Here is a 21040-nt window from a genome sequence, read left to right on the forward strand (position 1 = left end):
ATTCAAATTCCTTCCCTGTATATTTAGGGAAAATTGAGTTATATGTATCACTCTGAATTTAATATCTGACATTAGGTTGAGGTAAATTGCAGCCATCTATCACATTTTTGCTGGACTTGAAGGTGAAGCTGAATTTTAACATGGACAAACTCGGATATGATCTGTCTGAGCAAATTAACGGCTTGCTGGCTTAGCTTTTATGTGTGATTTGTAATTATTTTTCAATTTTAATCAAGTATTTTTTGGTGCTCTTCCCCCCAAACCCCCCTTTTCATTTTTGAATGGAGCTTCCTATCTCCACTGTGATCTTTAGCCCAGTCTAAAAAAAAAACTAAAAAAAAAAGATTTAGTCCAAAGCATCTCTTCTCCATCAAATCACTGACAGCTTCATTAAAAAGCAAAATAATATTAAAATCGTATTGCTTCATTTAGTGAAACTCCCTCATGAAGTTATTGCAATTAAGCCTGATCAGTCTTCTGTAGCTGTTATTAAAGCACTTTTGCAATGACCACATGGACAGTTAATTGGTAAAATTCAAATTAGATTAAACCCTCCAGATACAACTGCAGGCTCTTTCAAGTGCATAATGTTTTTGTCTTGCTTTGCTGAAAATCTAGTCTCCAAAAAAGTTTTTACTATGTATGACTTTTAAAGATGATTTTTGCTTCCAAATGTTTATACTGCGGTATATTTGCAGTTACTAAATGACCCATGCAATAAGTTGACACAGACGGTGTCCTAGCACAGCGAACAAAAAACTGCTAAATATATTTATGTGGTAACATCTTGCATTGGAAGCTCTGATGTAAATTACATTTGACTAGTGAACTGAATTTATTTTTATTTATGTAGTGGAAAAGCTACATAGTATCACAAGGAAAATTATGTCCAGTCAAGTAACATTACCTGACTGTATGCTTTTATTTATCATGCCTTTCATGCCACTGCATGCTTGAGAATGAAAACAATGTATTAACATAACAATATATGAATGTATGGTAAATTTGCAGACTGTTTAAGGCTATTTACCGCAGTAGATCTGGAATGTGAGAGTCTATGAGGTGTAAAGACTTAAAAACGTATTTAGTGAGATAAATATATAAATAAATAAAAAATAAATAAAAATATTGATTTTATTTTTTTTTATTTTTGAAGGTTTGTCGCCAGTGTACAAGCATGTTACTTATGGAACCCATTTAACAATATAAAACAATAGTAAAAAGAAAACAAGATTGTCTCAAATATAGAAATCTCATAAAGGTTACACTGGACACCACATTACTTTACATCATCATTTTACAATTGTAAGCTAAAATAAATAGTGAGTTTTATGCATGGTTATGTACAATCCTAGACAAAAAATTCCATCTAAACAAACACCCCATTCACACAGAGCTGTTCTGTGACATTGTGTACATAATCTAATTGATAAAGTTGTAACATAATTAGTCCGCTTCTGAAATTCATATGAATAATGTTTAACCATGGATTATACACAGTGTTCACACCACACAAACCAAGATAACAGCAGAAAATCCAGTTGGTTTTGTGTTAGATAAGGTAACATTTCATGTTCAGTCCCTTTGTGGAGATTTGGCTTCATTGCATGTTCAGGATTTTATGGTCTGATTCTGCACAGCAGATCTCTGTGTTTGTGTGTATCAGGCATATACACTAATCATCATAGATACAGTATGTCATGATCAAGGGCTCTACGCAAATGCATGCATGTGCTCCCTAGTCCTATTAAAATGGACTGCTGTGTTATCATACACATACACCTGTCCCATAAGGTCATGTCTGATGTTTGCGGCTGGGATGTAGCCTAAGATCCATTCTCCAGGCCTGAAACTTATTTCAGACTCAGCATCTTGCATCAGTGAAGCAAATATGCATTTCAATGCAAGTAAAAATAAACCAATGTGCAAGATGGCCCAATTGCTGATAAGAAGGTTATTGCGTTTATGATACATATTACCAGACTGAAATGGAATGCCGTCGAGCTTATGTCATTACAATTGCAATGCAAAGAGAAATAATAATGGCATTGGATAGGTTTTCTCTTCAGAGATGTGATATTAATAGCTCAATAGATTAGATTTCAAATTGGGTGGTTTTTTTTTTTGTTTTGTTTTTTCAAAGAGGCCTGTTCTGCATGAATCTAGTGGACAAGAGAATGTCACTGAAAAACAAATCATGAGTATTTCAAGCTTCTCTAGACCTCCCGAAAATAAAGCGGGGTTAGGGGGCTTTCACACTGGGCACATTTGCTGCAGTCCGAATGCGATTTTTCCCGGTGCCCCCCCGCAGCTTTGGTCTGGTTTCACACTCACCATTTGCGTTCATCTTACGTCATCACAAACACGCATGGAGAACACAACGCGACTCATCATACTTTTTGTTTTTTTTATTATTTTGGTGCCATTATGCACAGCAGAGTGAACAACAACTGCGTATATGTGTGCTGCCTGGTGTAACTCATCAGATGTCCAGGGGAAGGCGGCTTGCTGCTGCTCGCAAACGGCGTTTTTTGAGGAGACAGCTGATTGCAAGGAATTCATTTGCATCTTTGTTTACACTGCACGCTTACGCTCGTGTCCAAGGTGAAGTTATCGCCACTGTCAACTCCTTTTATACCCTATATTTATAACCTATAATAGTATTTATATATAGTATTTATAAGGTGTATAGATAGATAGATAGATGTCGTCATCGGCTAAAATGCATGCGCATGTTACTTTACTTCCTGAACAAGTGCACACCCGAGTCAGAGTTGCTTTCACATTCACGCGAATCGCGCAACAGTTCCATTGCAACCGAACTCAGACCACCTCCTACAGGTAGTCTCGGGTTCGATACCGCAGTGCGCTCCCCGGTCCGCATGACAGCTTTCACATTACCAATTTTTCATGCGAACCATGTGTTTCGAACTAAACTGCCAGTGTGAAAGCACCCTTAGTGTTGATTTGAAGGCTTGAATGAGTGAGCAGGGACATCTGAACTAGGAACGATCTGAAAAAGTGGGAGGATGAACTTGAAAGTTCTAGAAGTGAGGGGGACATGTCCTCCATGGTCATAATGGTTGCTACACCCTGTGAATGAGCAAATGAGTGGAGAACAAAGGAGGAGAACTGGTGGGAGAGAGTATTAGAGAGTTGGGGTGAGTGTGCTACAGGGGTTTAGATGAAGGACAAGCAAAACTGGGATAGGTGTTATGGAATGACAGCCAGGGTTGGGTTTGTGACAGCAGTGTGGCATTGATGGTTTTAGTGGAGACAGGCAAAAAACAGTGATGCACCAGTGTGCCTGGGCAGGGACCATGGGCATGGATAAAAGATCAACGCTCTCCTCTCCCCACCCCATCAACTGCCTCGCACTTTCCAGGAGGAGGAGAAGGGAGTAAGGAAGACTGAATCTTAGTGTCACTCTTATGGAGATGTTTCCTTCTGATGGACTGAGCCTAGCCTAGCTTGACTATGGAGGCCTTACATTGAAGCTGCTTTGACATCATGGCTCAAGTTAAGTCCTGGAGGTGTTCAGAGGGCATCACTTTGGGCTGAAAAGCATGTTCATTACAGTAGCGAACGCTGCTCCTAGAGGGCTACCTTCATGCAGAGTTGAATTCCAACCCTTTTCCAAGATGCCTGCCTGTAATCTTGAACACCTTGATTAGCTGATTCAGGAGTGGTTGATTAGAGCTAAACTCTGCTGTGTCCGAAAATATGCATACTTCCCTACTATATTCAGCCCTCTACACTCGCAGTAAATCACTCGCATATGAAACTTAAATTCATGCAATGCGATTTAAATATGTCTGTTAGTAGCCACTGGCTTTAAATATTAAAATTGAGTTGTGTAGTGGCACAATTAAAACATCTCAGTCTGAACGAGCTCATTCTTGTGAGTTGTGAGAAAAGGGAGGAGCGTGAAACTAGTCTAATGACTAGCTCTTTAGGAAACTTAACGACAGAATAAAAACTTTACTCACTAGTATCATTGCAGGATTCACAATGTTGCTTAATTTTATTTTGCCAGCAAGATAATTGTAAATATATCTTGAATATACAATATATTGCCCAGCCCTTCTATGGAGTGAAACAGGATGTTTTGGAGAGGGACATTTAATTATACATTGCATTCCAGTGTTATTCTCCAAGTGTCTGGCTCTATTACCCGGCCGAGGTCATCTGCTTTTTCAGGGCTTTAATGTCTTATCTCAGCAGGAAGACTGAAATGCTGGGCCTCACCAATGAGCTTGGGCAGTGAGCTCTGAAATAGACCACATGTCAGAGAAACAGCAATTACATGTCAGATGCCCTGGGCTAAACATGCCCTACAAAAACACTGTGCTGAACATCACTTTAAATGTGACATGACTGCTTTGAAAAAAAGAGTGACAACAAAGTAATCATTTTGCTCCCAGTTTGTCACTATATCTCTGCACACACTCTGTCTGCTGTTCTGTTTTCTACTATGGAGTTTTGAGGCCCTTTACAGGGTGGCATATTAAGCATGACTCTTTCCGGTAAATTCTCATGCTGTTTAGATTGTTCTTGTTTGTTTATTTATTTCTACCGTTGCTGCTTGCGGCCACTTGGCTGGTCTCCTGCGGAATTAACACAGGGACGGAACTCACAAGCTGCGTGGGAAGAAAAGTAGTGTGGCTGCCAGACTTCCTGCCCCGAACCAACGCTCCGACATGCGCAATATGCAGGGAAATGACTGGAAGAAGGGAGTGGGAGGAAGGCAAAGAGAGAGAGAGAAAGACACAGTGCTGATTTCGCCTCTGACACATTCAGCCCACTCCATTGGGTTTTCACAGACAAGAAGAACAGGTTTATTCTGAAAGAGGTGCTCTGGGAGGTGCTGACCATAGATTTTGGGACACTAATCATGTCTCTTGGGCATTGGATTTAAAGGTGCACTCAGTATTTTTTTCCTCATTAAAAAAGTTTAACTCCTAAAGACATGAACTGTAATTTTTAAATATATGTAGGAAATCATGACCACTCACATTAAAATGAAGACTCCAGACATATCAGTAATCTTTTAAAAGCTGTTTTATTCTACATGGAGAGGGTCCGCACATGGGGGCTGCCATGTTAGAATCAAATAAACAGCCGAAAATGAATAGCTTAATCTCATTAATCGTCCTGTTATTTGACACTTTCACTCATTGATTAAAGTAATCATGGCTGACTGTGAATGCTAAATTTCTACAATGGCATCTGAAACTGAAAACTATTGATTTTAAATGATGCTGCATCCAAGCCGCTAGGTGTCAGTGTAAGTCCAAGATGACACAAAGACAGAAGTTACTGAGTGCACCTTTAATATAGTGTTTGTTTAAAGTCACCGTGAAATATAATGGACCCTGTTTACTTAAAACATGTTCCTGGTCTTATTGTTCACGACTCAATAGCATAATCGCTAACGTCACCAAGGCTGCTAAATTTTCCCTGTCCTTTTTTTTTTTTCTAGTTAAATAATCGGTTTCACTCAGAAATGCATCACATTACTGAAGTAAAATGGGTTGCAAATGTTACTTCATGTTGAATTTAACAAACCACTGGCTGTGATGCTAGAATTGGCAATAAAATGCGCCTGGGCTTCAGGGAATACTCAGTCCTCCCTAGTTTCTTTAAGCATGCAGTAATGCCACAGGTGGGCAGTGAGTTGCTATCCTGGGTGGAGTGTAGGGCTGTCACAATTATGAAATTTGGTTATTGATTAATTGTCATACAAATAATTGCAATTATGACATTTAATTGTTTGTTTTAGGGCATATGTGTGCTTCACACACCTTAAGAAGTCATGTATTCATATTTTACTTGAATCATATAATAAAATAGGAATATGTCATTTCCTTTAATGCTTTAAAACTTAAAATATTGCATATTGGATAGAATGACATGAAAAATTATATTTTCAAATATCAAAATATTTCCAAATATTTCAAATATCACTCTTTTTGGTCAACTTTAGTCTTGGTCCATTTTACATTAATAATATAATAGACATTCAGGTTGAAACTCAATCAACCTGAATAGCTAATATTATTTTATATTATTTTTTATTATATTATATTATATTATACACTCATTGAGCACTCACAAAACACCCGTACACCTATTGATTCATGCAATTATCTAATCAGCCAATCATGTGGCAGCAATGCAGTGCATAAAATCATGCAAATATAGGTCAGGAGCTTCAGTTAATGTTCCCATCAACTACCAGAATGGGATAAAAATTTGATCTCAGTGATTTCGACTGTGACATTAGTGTTGGTGCCAGACGGGCTGGTTTGAGTATTTCTGTAACTGTTGATCTCCTGGGATTTTGATGCACAACAATCTCTAGAGTTTACTCAGAATGGTGCCAAAAACAAAAAAACATCCAGTGAGTGGCAGTTCTGCGGATGGAAACACCTTGTTGATGAGAGAGGTCAACGGAGAATGGCTAGACTGGTTCGAGCTGACAGAAAGGCTACGGTAACTCCGATAACTGCTCTGTACAATTGTAGTGAACCGAATAGCATCTCAGAATGCACAACGTGTCGAACCTTGAAGCGGATTGGCTACAACAGCGGAAGAGCATGTCGGACACTTTATTAAGACCATAATGTTCCTAATAAAGTGCTCAGTGATTGCATTATATTATCCATCCATCCATCTTTTATAGCCGTTTGTCCTATGTAGGGTCGCGAGCAGGGCTGAAATGATTAGTCGATGTTATCGACAATGTCGACAATAAAAAAAAATTGTCATCAAAAATGTTCGTTCTTGAATAGTCATTTGATCTCATTTAACGTAACAAGATCACATTAAACTCTAATGATGACGTGTGAGAGCAGCACTGCAGTTCATGCCTGACTGAGGAGAGGAAGAAGACAGCTTCAGGTGATGTAGATCGCAAAGCATGAGGGAATTATAATGCAAAAATATAAAATAAATAAATACAGAAGCACTCTTGTTGTGGAATAAGTGGAGCTGGAGCTGCCACTCCGCTGAAGCAAAACGGTCAAATAATACGGAAGCAGATCATGTAAATAACTACAAACTCCGAAACTGGCATTTTTCTGTGCGGTCAGTGCCTCTTCTTTGAGTTGTGCGATTGTCCTGATCTAAGGGGGAGAGATTGAAACTGCACCCGGCTGATACACACTCTGTCGCGGGGACGCTCATCCCTCAAGCGTGCGCATGCGCGCTCAATGCAGCTAGATTATAACGTGATGGCTCGCGACTTATTGAATCATAATGTTTGTGTCACTGTGCATTTCTTATTGTGAAGAAAATTGGCAATACGCAGCTTTATTAATATTAAAAAATATTTTTTTTTGTGAGTTAAAGATGGATTGAAGTGAACAGAAAGGTGAGAGAGAGTAGTCTTCGCCCTATTATACACTGCAACAAAATACTTTTTTGATTTGTTTTTGTTTTGGCTTGTTTTCCAATATAAATATCTAAAACTCCTTTAAAACAATGTACATTTTCTTTAGCAGCTGTACTGTGTAAGAAAAAGTTGTTTTCTGAAAATGTTAAATATAATATTAAAAATACAAATATTTTAAAATATCTAAAAATCCTTTAAAAAAAGATGCATTCACCTGAGAAGCAGCATATAAGATATTTAGGCTTTTAGAGAATAGATCTTGAATATAAGTATATTTTGTCTTTACCGCACTTGCAGAATTATAAACCAAGTGAAAAATTTTTGTATAAACAAAATACACTTATATTAAGGATACATTCTCTTAAGGCAAATCTAAATATTTTATATGTTGCTTCACAAGTAAATGTATCATGTTTTAAGGATTTTTAGACCATTTTAAATGGAAAACAAGACAAAAACACTTGATAACAATAGGATTTTATTTTATTTATTTATTTATTTATTTATTTTTTGCAGTGACTTTCTTTTGTGTGTATGTCATTTAGAGGTATTTTTAAAATATGATTTTGTCCTCTTTATTGTTAGTAAACACGTTTAATACAACCTTTTAAGTCGGGGCACAAGCTGAATAATCGGTGAGGAGCTAATGAATAATGATTGCAATAATTGCTGAATAGTCAAATAATTGTAGGGCTTTACCGGTTGTTTAGATCAGTGTTACTATCAGAAATAATTCATAATTATTTCTGTAGTTATTAATCAATATTTAAATTAATTCATTGGATCTAACTCATTAAAACCTCATATGGGACTCCAGTAAATGTAGTGTGCTACGTTTAGGAGCAAGTTTGGTTATTAGCAATAATTAATAATTATCAAAGATAATTATTAATTATTAAAATCAATAGAACATTGATGAGAATCAATGTTAGCTTTTTTTTTATCCTTTAAATCAACAATTATCAAAGATAGTCGTTAATTGTTAACATCGATGAAACATTAATAAAAATTAACACTAGCTTATTGATCATTCAAATTCAATCAAAGATAATTATCAATTATCAAAAATCAATAGAATATTAATAAGGATTAACACTGACGGGGCACCACCCTGAAATCAGGGACTAATAACCGAATATTAAAACAGTCTCAATATTAGATTGTTTTCTTAGGAAAATCGGCATCCGAAGAATATCAATTTTCGGGGGGGAAAAACAATGAATGAAGGTTTGAATCCGAGCACTGACATCCCGTCAGCATGACACAGGCGTATGCAAAACAAACCAAAACACTTCTCTTTGTAATATAAACAAAGTTTATTTATGCAGTAATATCAATTAATAATGAATACAATGCAGTCAATAAACTTCCGACTTACAACTAAAAACTAAACAGTGGTATGATTAGATATGGAAATAAAAATAATCCTATAACACATAAGGTGTGTCTGTGACTGTGTGTGTGTGTGTGTGTGTGTGTGTGTGTGTGTGTCAGTCAGTGTGGTTAGTGAGAGAGAGAGAGAGAGAGAGATTATCAAGTGACAGCCCGAAAGCTGATTTCACGATAGCTGGCGAGAAAACTGTGTTCGTCACTCAGAGACGCGGTTTTATGAGCGGGGCTCGTAAAAGTCCTGCGTTATTTGACTCTAATGGATGAACTCAGTTGCTGTCTCACCCGCGATGGCGAAAATGCACAACAATCCAATTTGGTTGGACCACAATACAGCAAAACAAATTTGTGATAATTAATACCCTGAGTATTAATAATGAGCGGACATGGCGGTCCGTAAACTGTACAAGCAAAAACCTTGAAACACAAGAATAACACACTATAATATTCTATCTCTGCCCAGACGTAACCTCTTACTTGAATCACATGAGGACACAGGTAGAATGTGTTTTCCTCCGTCCTTTGACCCGGTTCCTTGAGGCTCGGGTGATGATGGGAGGCCGTTTCCTCGCGCTGTCAGCGGGCGGTACGGCTGTTGATTCTCGGCGGGCTGGCGGAAAACTCAGAAATGTCGACTTGATTGAAGATGGAAGAGAAATCTTTAATCTCTTCACTTCTGTAGGCAAACGGATAAAGATGCGAATTGCTCGGCGGTCTCCTTCGGATCCGTTAGAGTGTTCGGTTGAACACAGAGTAACCTCAGCTCGTCCAGCGAGATGGAGATTGGATGGCCACAGTTTCAAGTCGGACATTACTCCCTTGTGCCACGAGGCTGCACCGGAGAGCAGCAAAAAGCTACGTCCGTATTCGGTGAACTAAGTCACTGGAAGCAACTCTGGAAGCATTTCAGAATTATTTGAACTCCTGATGATGTCATGTTTGAGGGACGTTCTGTTGTGTGCCTCATCCAATAGGAGTTGAGAGATCGATCCTTTAGTGAGCAAGGCTTCATTGATTTGTAGTCTGTTTTGGACTCCCTTTGTTTGATTTTGGCACGATTTTTATCAGTATAATTTACGACATGGAATGTGTGGGGGCTGAGTTAGGTTTTACGACTGTTAGGCCTGCCTTTGTCTTCTATCTGAATACATGAGGCCCAACATAATCGTTCTAATAATTGTAATCAAAATAATCATTAGTTGCAGCCCTAGTTGTGAGTAGTGCTGGAGCCTATCCCAGCTGTCTTGGGCTGAAGGCAGGGAAACTCCCTGGAGAGATGGCCAGCCCATCACAGGGCTAAGACAGAAACACAAACACATTCACAGACTCACTCACACCTACGGGCAATTAAGAGTTTCCAATTCACTTGACCTGCATGTTTTGGACTGTTGGGGAAACCGGATCACCCAGAGGAAACCCATGCGAATGCGGGGAGAACATGCAAACTCCACACAGAAAGGCCCTGGGTGAGCCAGGACTCGAACCAGTGACCTTCTTGCTGTGCTATATTATATTATATTATATTGTATTATATTATATTGTATTATATTATATTATGCAATAATAAAATATTTCTGTCCTAAATTCTTCACTTTATCATGTTAATTTAAGGCTCTCTGTTGAAATCCCAAGCCCTTATTTTGCGTGAAGATCTTTGAGATTCTGTGTATTTGAAAATGTTTCTTCATTCTATCATCTCCAAAGAAATAAGGTATGCAGGTGTTTTCTTTCTGGCACTGTGTGTCATTAACATTGCGTAAATGAACCCACAATGACCAAGAACATTAGCCATTATGCAAACGTTAAATTAAAGTGAAACTGGAGCACTTTGCGTTCACTATCAGCATTCTTATATTTTCTTGGGAGTTTGGTGCGAACCTCCACAGATCATAGTGCTTAAGAAGCAGTTCATCTTCAAGCACTCCTCAGGAGTGGGGGTCAGTGAGATGGTCAGAGTTCAGTTTGAGTACTCACATAATGCAATAACGCTGAAAAATTAGACACAAAAACGTCCCATTAATGGCATTTCTATATTCACTTTAAACTCTCTTATTTGGAGAGGAAAATGGAATTGGATTGGGATTTGAACTGCACAATAATCACAGTTATCTCAAATAATTCCATTTAGGTAAAATAATCACGATCAGATGATTATTTAATTATATAGTGTCAATAATAATGTTAGGCAGAGCCTGTCAGATTGACCTGTCATATTGAGAGAATATGATATATTTGATCTCTTTCCTTGCCACGAAGGAGAGAAATAACAATAAACCAACTTGGCTTAAATCATAAAGATGTATACAAAAAAATCTGTCTTTCCTATAGGCCCCATTGCCTCTGTTTCAGCATTTTCTAGATGTTTCCAGCCAGGTTGGGCCATCAAAGAGAGGGATAACATCTCAAGGCTCCTATTCACTAGCCTGTCAAACTGCTCTCAGGTTCAGGAGCAGCACAGAGGCTTGTTTGCTCTTAGAAGCACCAAGTGCTGATGAGACAGAGGCACATAGACAGTTACAACCTGTCAGCCTTATTTTAGCCAGGGTGACAACGGGTCTGTCTACACCTCCTGTCAAATATTATAGACCCTCTCCATGTTTCTTAGTCACATTTCTCCCCATTTTTATCTCTCTGTGTGACTTTTTCTCTCTGATCCTCTCTTTCTCTCTTTTGTGTGCCCAATTAACTGTCATGTTTTAAGTTACATTACTTTATGAAGTTAATCTTTGTTTTTAACCAATCAGCCTTGTTAGTAGTGTCATCCTTGAATTTTTGGCTTTGTCTTTGAAAATGGTTGAAGCTTTTGCAAATGTACCCCATTAAAACGGACATCATGAGGTTGACAAGTGTGTTTTAAATAAATGGTCTCTGGTCTCTGGCTTTCTCTGAAAATGGTTTGGAAATGGGTGGGAGGGCTGATGGATGTATGTTGTCAGTCTGCATTGATAATGATGCATCAAGCAGCTTGTTGGATACAATCAGTAGCTATAGCCCATGAACCTCATTAGATCTGCTGTCATGTAGCATGTTTTCATTGAATCAATCTGCATATACTCCGAGACCCCTGATGAGAGAGACTGGGGGAGATAATATTTTTTTTTGTGAAGGCAGGTTCCCCTTAAGGATACAAAATGCCCACTTAGATACAACTTAGCCCTTGGCACACTGACAACATTTATGATAAACATGTTGAAGTGAATTATCACTTTGTTGCTAAATGCGTTAGTGAGGACCTTTTAAACTTAAATACTAAGACATTCTAAAGAGGTTTTAGTTTTGAAACCAAAAGGGATGATTAGATAAGTTGATTGCTGCCCAGTAATACAATTTTGACCCTGTAACCCCTGTGGTTGTTGATGTAGAGGATTAAAAATGACTTGGTTGTAACAAAGTGGTTTCACAATTATGCTGAATGGAAAGAAGAATACTTGTATTATTATGTTCCTAACACTGGCAATGGAAGCAGCATTTTAACATCCTTCCAGGTAATGCCAGTCGATAAAATCCCTCTACATTTACAATTTAAACAAATGTGATAATAACTAACATAAACAGACTTTTTATATTTTTAGACACAACAGACACCTAAAACAAGCATTGTGTTTAGGCTGGTACATTAATGATTAGCCTAGTGTGACAAACAGTGCATTACATTTTAATGAGACTACAAGGGACTCTGGTTTGCATAATGGTTGGTTGAAGTGTTGGGGTTTTAGAATGGTGGCTATATTGTAAATCTTGGAATTGTGTGACATGCTTTAAGTCATATGCTTGGGTGAGTTCAGTGTTTACTCATTTGGGACAAAGCATTCTTTAATTCTGCATCAATTAGACAGTTTATTTAATTAATACCAATAACTTTTTTTGCATTTCAAGTACAACTATATGCAATTATTACTCTCTTCTTTGTCTCTTAGTATTCAAATGTTTCTTTGTAGTTGAACAGCTGTAGAGCTTTGAACAGTAGTTATAGTCCACAGTCTTCCAAGTAAAACAATATTCAGCAAGATGTTGGGTCAGATGGTGATTTTATCCGTTGAGAATTGATTGGATCATGAAAAATGGTTATTTCACAACTGAATGCAACCAGACCTAAGTGCGAATTTGCGATCGATTGTGGATAGGATGAACATTTCGTCCCAGGAATTATTATATCAACTACTGGCAATAGTTCAGAAAGGCTGTATTACCTACAACAGTAGCCTAAAACAATGCCTAAATATATTTTCGGTTATTTGTTAACATTATTTTCATCAGCTGAAATGGAAAGTTACAGTATTTCAGAGGCAGATCAAGTATTTTGATGAAAGATTTTTCTTTGTAATAATGTGCACTGATAAACTGCACACAGTAAGACCAGGAACATGTGTCAATGAAGTTAATGGGGGCAGTTTTTTTAATCATGTTGACTTTACAGCAAAGTTGGTTTATATAATTTAGTGCTGACCTGAATCAGGCCCTAAATGAGAAACACGTGAAATGTAATGTAATGATAGGCCAAGATTTACTTGTGTGTGTGTGTGTGTGTGTGTGCGCGCGTGTGTGTGTGTTTAGCAGAGTGTATGATTTATTAGATCACATCACATTAAAGAAGCCACACCGACCCTGTAATGATATTGGAGTGTTTCAGTAGATTATTTTATCCTTTATTCTTGTGTTTACACTTTGAATTGCCCCCTTTAGACTGTTGTGTAATTGGATAAGAAACATTTCAGTGCATAAGGTACAAGAACAGCCTTGCTGTTTATTTCTAAGGCTTAGGTTGACATAGGCCAATCCACTCCAGAGGGCCTTCAGAGATATTTAAATGCACCATTTGCCTACCCTGGGGTTTACAATGGTGGTTCTTCCTTTAAAAGTGCAAACCACGGTGAAATAAATGAGCTTTATCATTGAAAAATTACCCAGTCTACATTTGTTTACATGCCATAAAAAGTCTGCTGAGCCAAGATCTGAGGATGGAGGAGGTGATTTTCAAAAGCAACTAGACATACAATGAAAATGGCAAAAGGTTATCATAGTTTTGTGTTGAATACAGAGACTGTGATGATGTGTTATAACCTTTCCTGGTACAGATAATCCCTCTGGTGACATTTAGTTGTTAATTTTTTTTTACTTATTCACCCAGGCTTTCATCTAGGCACTTTAGACTCAAGAGTGTGAAAACTGAGGTAGTGCATTTTGCACAATTTACCAATCTTTCATTTGAAGGTCACACTGAGGACCAGCTGAGGAGAGCTAGACAGACTGTGAAAGTGTCAATCAGTCAGATCCTCCAATCATCACAAGAGTCAGGCTGTGCCATTTCTCATCATTTGATGCAACATATATCTCCTCAATTTTGTATCTTCGCTCCACAGATTCTAAAGACAGTGCGGCCATTTGAGTAGTGATGCACCCATGAAAAATCACAGACATTCACACTGGGGAAGGCTTGTTTTTTGTAGAATCTTGAACTTCAGAATTAATTCTGTTTCATTTGCTAAATTTTTTTCTTGTGGATTTGTTGTGAGGCTTTGAGGTGACTTATATAACCAGCCACACTAACGTGTAAAGGTAAGATTGGAGCTAGGCAAACAATGTGGAAATGGAGGTCTAAGTAGGCATAATCAGATTTTTCTGAAGGCTAGGTGGAGGCATGCTGTCGTGTCAGATGAGGCTCCTCTTTTCAATAAGAGAACAATGTTGGCAAGTTTGGCACAACAGCCATGGAGTGTGACAAAATTGTTCGTCCGTCACAAGCAACGAGGACCACAGATGTCATCCATCATTGATGGGTGCACAGATGACTGGTCAGTCCAATCTGCGCTCGGAAAAAGTCTGTTGCAGTGGGGGCAAGGATGCCTTCCGGGTTAGGAGTAGGTTCTGTCTCGGGATTTCCTGGCAGCATGCTTCTTGATGGTGCAATCGGTCATTTTCCGCTCTAAAGAGGCTACGCATGTGGAGACTTGTCTGCACCAAGCTGACTGGTCAGTAGCAAGGTTCTCCCAGCTGTCAAGGCTAAGAGCGCAGTTTTTCAGAAAGGCTTTGAGGGTGTCCTTGTACCTCTTCTTTTGTCCGCCCTGAGATCTCTTGCCATGTTGCAGCTCGCTGAAGAAAAGTTTCTTGGGCAGGCGTTCATTTTCCATGCAAATAACATGGCCGGCCCATCTCAGCTGAGACCTGCAGTGCATTGTGTGGATGCTGGTCATGCCGGCCTGTACGAGGACCTTGGTGTCTGGCACTTTGTCTTGCCACTTGATCTTTTGAAGCCTTCTTAGGCAGCACAGGTGGAAGTGGTTCAGCTTCCTGGTGTGACGGATGTATACTGTCCATATTTCGCTTGCATAGAGCAGGGAGGGGAGGATGACTGCAGCATAAACTTTCAGCTTGGTTGAAAGTTTGATGCCTCTTCTGTCCCAGACATTCGATCTCAGTTGACCAAAAATTCGACCAAAATCTGCGCTGGCTCTGGCAATACTTATGTTCACCTCATCGTCAATGTGGACAGCTTGAGACAGAGTGCTGCCCAGGTACGTGAACTGGTCAACGTTGTTGAGCTTTTGGCCATTGACGGTGATTGATGGCTCGGTGCACACAGTGCCAGGGGATGGCTGATGAAGGACTTTTTGGTGGAGATGATGAAACCAAAGTTGCTGCAGGCAGTTGCGAAGAGGTCCATGCCATGCTGCATGTCTGACTCCGTGCAGTCATCCGCAAACAGCATGTCACGGATGGTGTAAATCTGCACTTTTGTTTTTGCCTGTAGTCTTCTCGGATTGAAGAGCTTCCCGTCTATGCAGCACTATATGTCAATGCTGACATCGCTGTCCTTGAACACATCTGTCAGCATGGCTGAGAACATGAGGCTGAAGAGCGAGGTAGCCAGAACACATCCCTGCTTCATGCCATTTGTGACTGGGAATGGCTCGGAGTAGTCGCCCTGATCCTGGCCAAGGGCCAACATGCCGTCGTGAAACTGGCGGACCATTTTGTTGAAGGTCTCAGGACATCCAAACTTGGCCATTATCTTCCATAATCCGTCCCGGCGTACAGTGTCAATGGCTTTCATCAGATCCACAAAGGTGGTGTAAAGAGGGATGTTCTGCTCCTGGCGCTTTTCTTGCAGTTGCGTTGCGGCAAAGATCATGTCAATGGTGCCTCACTCTTTCCTGAAGCCACACTGGCTCGCTGGCATATACTGAAACACTGACTCTGAACCTAATTGTGTATTCTACTCAGACAGATGCAGTTGGATCCCACAACCTCATTATCTGCAGAGAGGGGCTGCCACTCAATTACACCAAAATATGTGTGATGGATGGATGGTGAAGACATTATAGAGGATTCTGCAGATTGTTTAGTGAAATTCAGCCTTCATTGCATCTATTTTGTGTTTCCATGAGACTTTGCTCTTCCTTGAATGACTGGTTGTCAGTATGGAATTAAAATGCTCTCTCTATAAAAGATAAAAGAATGTACACATTTCTGTCCCAGCCTTAGTATGTGGAGCAATGTGGGTCTGCTAATTCATTTGCATATGCATTTATTGACTCTTTCACATGATGTATTTGTTGATGCATTTACTAATGTATATTATGTACACTACCAGTCAAAAGTTTTGAAACACTTACTCATTCTTTATTATAATTTTTTTTTTTTTTCACATTTTAGAATAATAGTAAAGTCATCAAAACTATGGAATAACATAAATGGAACTATGGGAATTATGTTGTGACTAAACAAAACCCAAAATAAATCAAAACTGTGTTTTATTATAGCATCTTTAGACATGTACTCTTGACATTTTCTCAACCAACTTCTTGAGGTATCACCCTGGGATGCTTTTTAAACAGTATTGAAGGAGTTCCCATCTATGTTTGGCACTTATTGGCTGCTTTTCTTTATTATTTGGTCCAGGTCATCAATTTAAAAAAAAAAAAATGTTTTAATTAAGTTTTAGATTTACAATAAAATAAATTAATATGGTGGCACAATTATATTTTTGTTTACAAAACTAATTTCAAACATTTAAGCATACACCTTCAGATCAACAGATTTTTAAGATCATGAGAAACATGTCAGTCAAGTGTTTCAAAACTTTTGACCGGAAGTGTATATATAATGTATATATAGATATTTTTAGTGATTTATGCATTTGGAATTATTTAATCACAATCATTTATTAATGTATTCAGCTAACAATGGCTGTAAAAGCATAATTTTTTCCTCAATTTATTTAAATAGACAATAAAAGTACTTAATTGACACATGCCTTACTTTTATTTATGTATTTGTTTATGTTAATATTTAATATAAAACCATAATTGAGGCTATAATATTTTATAGGAGCAGAAATATAGAGCATCAAAAAGGTTCTGTATAGCACTATTGAGGTTCTATATAGCACTTTCAAAGGAAAATTCTTTATGGAACCTTTAAAAAAGGGTTCTATTTAGCACCAAAAATGATTCTGCTAATGTTACAAGCCGAAGAACCCTTATTTGGTACTATTTAGAACCAGTGTAGGGCCCTACTAAAAAACACTTAAGCAGTGCATACTTAATTGAGAAGCACTTGAAGGAAACATGCATTTCTTTTAATTTATTATTTACATTGAAATGTAACTTTAAATAGGCTAAAGGAGAGTATTCAATTGCACATTACCATATTAGCATATTTTTGCTGTGGTATTTGTATCGAGAACCATGAAATTTCACTGGTATCGGTATGGACTACTGAAATTTTAGTATCGTGACAACACTAACTGAGAATATGAATTGGCTTAATCTTTTGACTTTATCATGTTATGCACACTTGTTAACAGCCACATATGTTCTTTGCAATCAATCGCTAGAACACGGTGCTGATTGGTTAATATTGATTTTTTTTTTTTCATTTGTGGATGTAGGCATCAACATCAATTTAAAAATCAGATGTCTTATCGATTTTTCCCTCTACCTTAAATAATGTCTTAAATTCAAATATAATTTGAAATATAATTAGAATTTTGGTCATATTTAAGTGAAAAATTCGAACCTAGCCCTGTTGACAGCTCAACTGACATTTGCTCGTTCACTACCTGTTAATACACCATGGGGTTAGGGTTCAGGTTTAGTGGCTTTCGATAGACTGGTGTTGGCAGAATTCACTGTTCTGAATCAAAAAGATACGCACACACTGAATCTGACAGAAGTCTGGCAGAAGTGTTGCGATTTTTCTGAGGCGACACAATTTTCAATCGATACAAATTATATCAACGACTTTACAGGAGTTAAAATAGCATAATATTAACATTATAATAATTTTAAGTTGGAGGATTTATGGGAGGTTACCTACAGTACAGTTAAGTCAGAAGCAATTATTAAATATGCAAATATTATGAGCCCAAATAAGATTACTTATGGAATGATAACACTTCTGTTTTTACATTCTTTTTCACATTTAAATTTTACCGCAGGAGTGTTTGTAATCAAATGTACATTGAAATGAATGAAAATAGGTGCTTAACTTGCTTTAATGGCTTTTAATGATTATGCTTGTAATGGGAAAATTAAGGATGCAAATTTTGGCAAATTCTTTTAACTGACTAACTGCCAATATTAACCAGTTAATTAATGACCTGTACTATCATCTGTCATTTGTCAGTAAGGATTGAACAAGAGGCTAGGACGGAAACATTTGACTCTCGTGATACTGGTCAACTCTGATTCTGAACGTTCATACTCTGCAAAGAATATTTATGATGGGTAACTGATAAATGTATTTTGTCTTCTTCAGAAGTCATGCCAGTTCCAGACCAACCTGCTGAAGCAGAGAAAGCCATGCTGAGCCCAGTGCTAAATGCTTCTAATGGAGATGGAGCTGAGACAGAGACCACCTCTGCCATTCTGGCCTCCGTCAAAGAGCAGGTAAGATTTTTAATACCCACTGTACCCCTTTGCGCATATTTTAGGCAGGAAACCAGATGGAAAGTTTTGCCTTTGCTGTGAAAGAGTGGAATTCTTTGCAGTATAGTCCATGACTTATCAGGAGACAGCCGCTGTCTGTACACATTTGTCATATTAACTCTGGTGCCGGACTTTACTCTTTCTGAGAGACAAAAATTAAAAGGGGAATGATAAAAGCAAAAAAAGGCCATTCTGCTTTACAGTGAGTGCTTGTCAAATGGTACCTGGCTAGTATTAACTGTAAAGTCAACATCATAAAAGATGCACATGCACAGTTATTATATGCTATCGGTACATTGAATTTTACTGGAGGTTAAAAATATAAAAGTACAAGGGCTCAAAATTGTTCACATGTTTTAGCATAATTGTGAAGACAGATTTTTTTAGTTTCTAAATCAGTTAAAACAGTAGTTCACCCAAAATGAAATGTCTTTAATTATTGTTCCAAACCTGTATGACTGACTTTCTTCTTTGGAACACAAAAGGAGATGTTTGGCAGAATGATCAGTCTCAGTCACCATTTCCATTATATGGAAAAAAGAAAGTGAATGGTGACAGGGCTGTCATTATGCTTAACATCTACTTTTGTGTTCCATGGAGGAAAGGATGTCATATGGGTTTGGAACAACATGGATGTGAGTTATCCCTTTGAACCGAGGATATAGATATGAATTTCATTTTCTATGTTCAGGCTTTGAGAGCCTAGAGGGTTATTGAGTTAAAGCCCAGGTGTGACTTTATTAAACCATTTAAAGATCAGGTGCTAAAAGGTGGAGAAAAACCTGAAATATTTAGAAGGACATTAGGTGTGAGAAAGGAAGCTGCAGGAAAATGACTGTACTGTATGTTTAAAGATGAATGTTGGATGGAGGAAATGTTCCTGAGGACATAAACCAGTGTAGCTGCAATGAATGCAAATTGAGGGACAGAGGAGAAATCAGGAAAATGCCATAAAGTCAGAGCCTGTGGAACTATTACACCTTGGGAATCTGTCTCGGTATTGATTTAATTGACATTACAGTATGCAACATACAACCCCAATTCCAAAAAAGTTGGGACAGTATGAAAAATTCAAATAAAAACAAAAGGAGTGATTTGTAAATTATTTTCACCCTTTGCTATATTGAAAGCACTACAACTACACATTATATGATGTTTTACCTTTCTTTTTTTTTTTGAAAATGTACAGTAATTTCAAATCAGATTATTGCAACATGCTCCAAAAAAGTTGGGACAGTCGAGTGTTTACAACTGTGAAACATCACCGTTTCTTCTAATAACACTTATTAAGCATTTGGGTACTGAAGACACAATTTTGTTAAGTTTAGAAAGTGGAATTTTGCCCCAGTCATCCATTATGCATATCTTCAGCTGCACAATAGTACGGGGTCTTCATTGCCATATGGTGTGCTTCATAATGCGCCACACATTCTCAATTGGAGACAGGTCGGGACTGCAGGCAGGACCAATCTAGCACCCATACTCTCTACTTACACAGCCATGCACTTGTAATCCAGGCAGTATGTGGTTTGAAGTTGTCTTGCTGGAAAATGCAGGGATGTCCTTGGAAAAGACTGTGCTGGATGGCAGTATGTGTTGCTCCACAATGTGTACATATCTGTCTGCATTAATGGTGCCCTCACAGATGTGCGAGTTACTCATGCCATGGGCACTGACACACACCCATACCATGACAGACACTGGCTTTTGGACCTGTTGCTGATAACAGCTTGGATGGTCCTTTTCCTCTTTGGCCCGAACACGACGGCTGTGTTTTTCAAAAACTTGTCAGACCAAAAAACACAATCCACTGTTCTATTTTCTATCTCAGATGAGACCGAGCCTAGAGAAGTTGGCAGCGCTTCTGGACAGTGTTTATGTATGTCTTCTGCTTTGCATAGTAAAGTCTTAACTTGCATCTGTGGATGCAGCGGCGAATGGTGTTGACTAACAAAGGTTTACTAAAGTAATCCCAAGACCATGTTCATGATATCCCTCACAGATGAATTAAGGTTTTTTTTAAGACAGTGACGTCTGAGGGATCGGAGATCACTTGCATTCAGAAGAGGTTTTCGACATTGCCCTTTACTCACCGAGATTTGACCAGATTCCTCGAATCTTTTAACCAATTTATGCACTGTAGAGGGTGAAATGCCCAAAATCCTTCCAATTTATCTTTGGGGAACATTGTTCTCAATGTGCTGGATTATTTGCTGCAGCATCTGTTGGCAAATTGACAAGTCTCGAACGATCCATGCTCTTGAAGGACTAGGTTGTTTTTGGAGGCTCCTTATATACTATGACACGATTGCCTCTGTTTCACATC

At 38.2% G+C, this 21040-nt stretch overlaps 1 protein-coding gene across 1 annotated transcript in view; it reads left to right on the top strand.

Annotated features, from left to right (window-relative positions):
- Nucleotides 1-21040, top strand: part of ctnnd2a (catenin (cadherin-associated protein), delta 2a) — a 474718-nt gene that overhangs the window by 21178 nt on the left and 432500 nt on the right. The window contains exon 2 of the mRNA XM_051682873.1: nucleotides 18545-18675. Coding sequence (XP_051538833.1) covers nucleotides 18550-18675 — 126 coding nt within the window. The 5' untranslated portion in view covers nucleotides 18545-18549. The remainder of the gene's footprint in view (nucleotides 1-18544; nucleotides 18676-21040) is intronic.

This window comes from Myxocyprinus asiaticus, chromosome 41, assembly GCF_019703515.2.
Source record: "Myxocyprinus asiaticus isolate MX2 ecotype Aquarium Trade chromosome 41, UBuf_Myxa_2, whole genome shotgun sequence".
Classification (NCBI taxonomy): Eukaryota; Metazoa; Chordata; class Actinopteri; order Cypriniformes; family Catostomidae; genus Myxocyprinus; species Myxocyprinus asiaticus.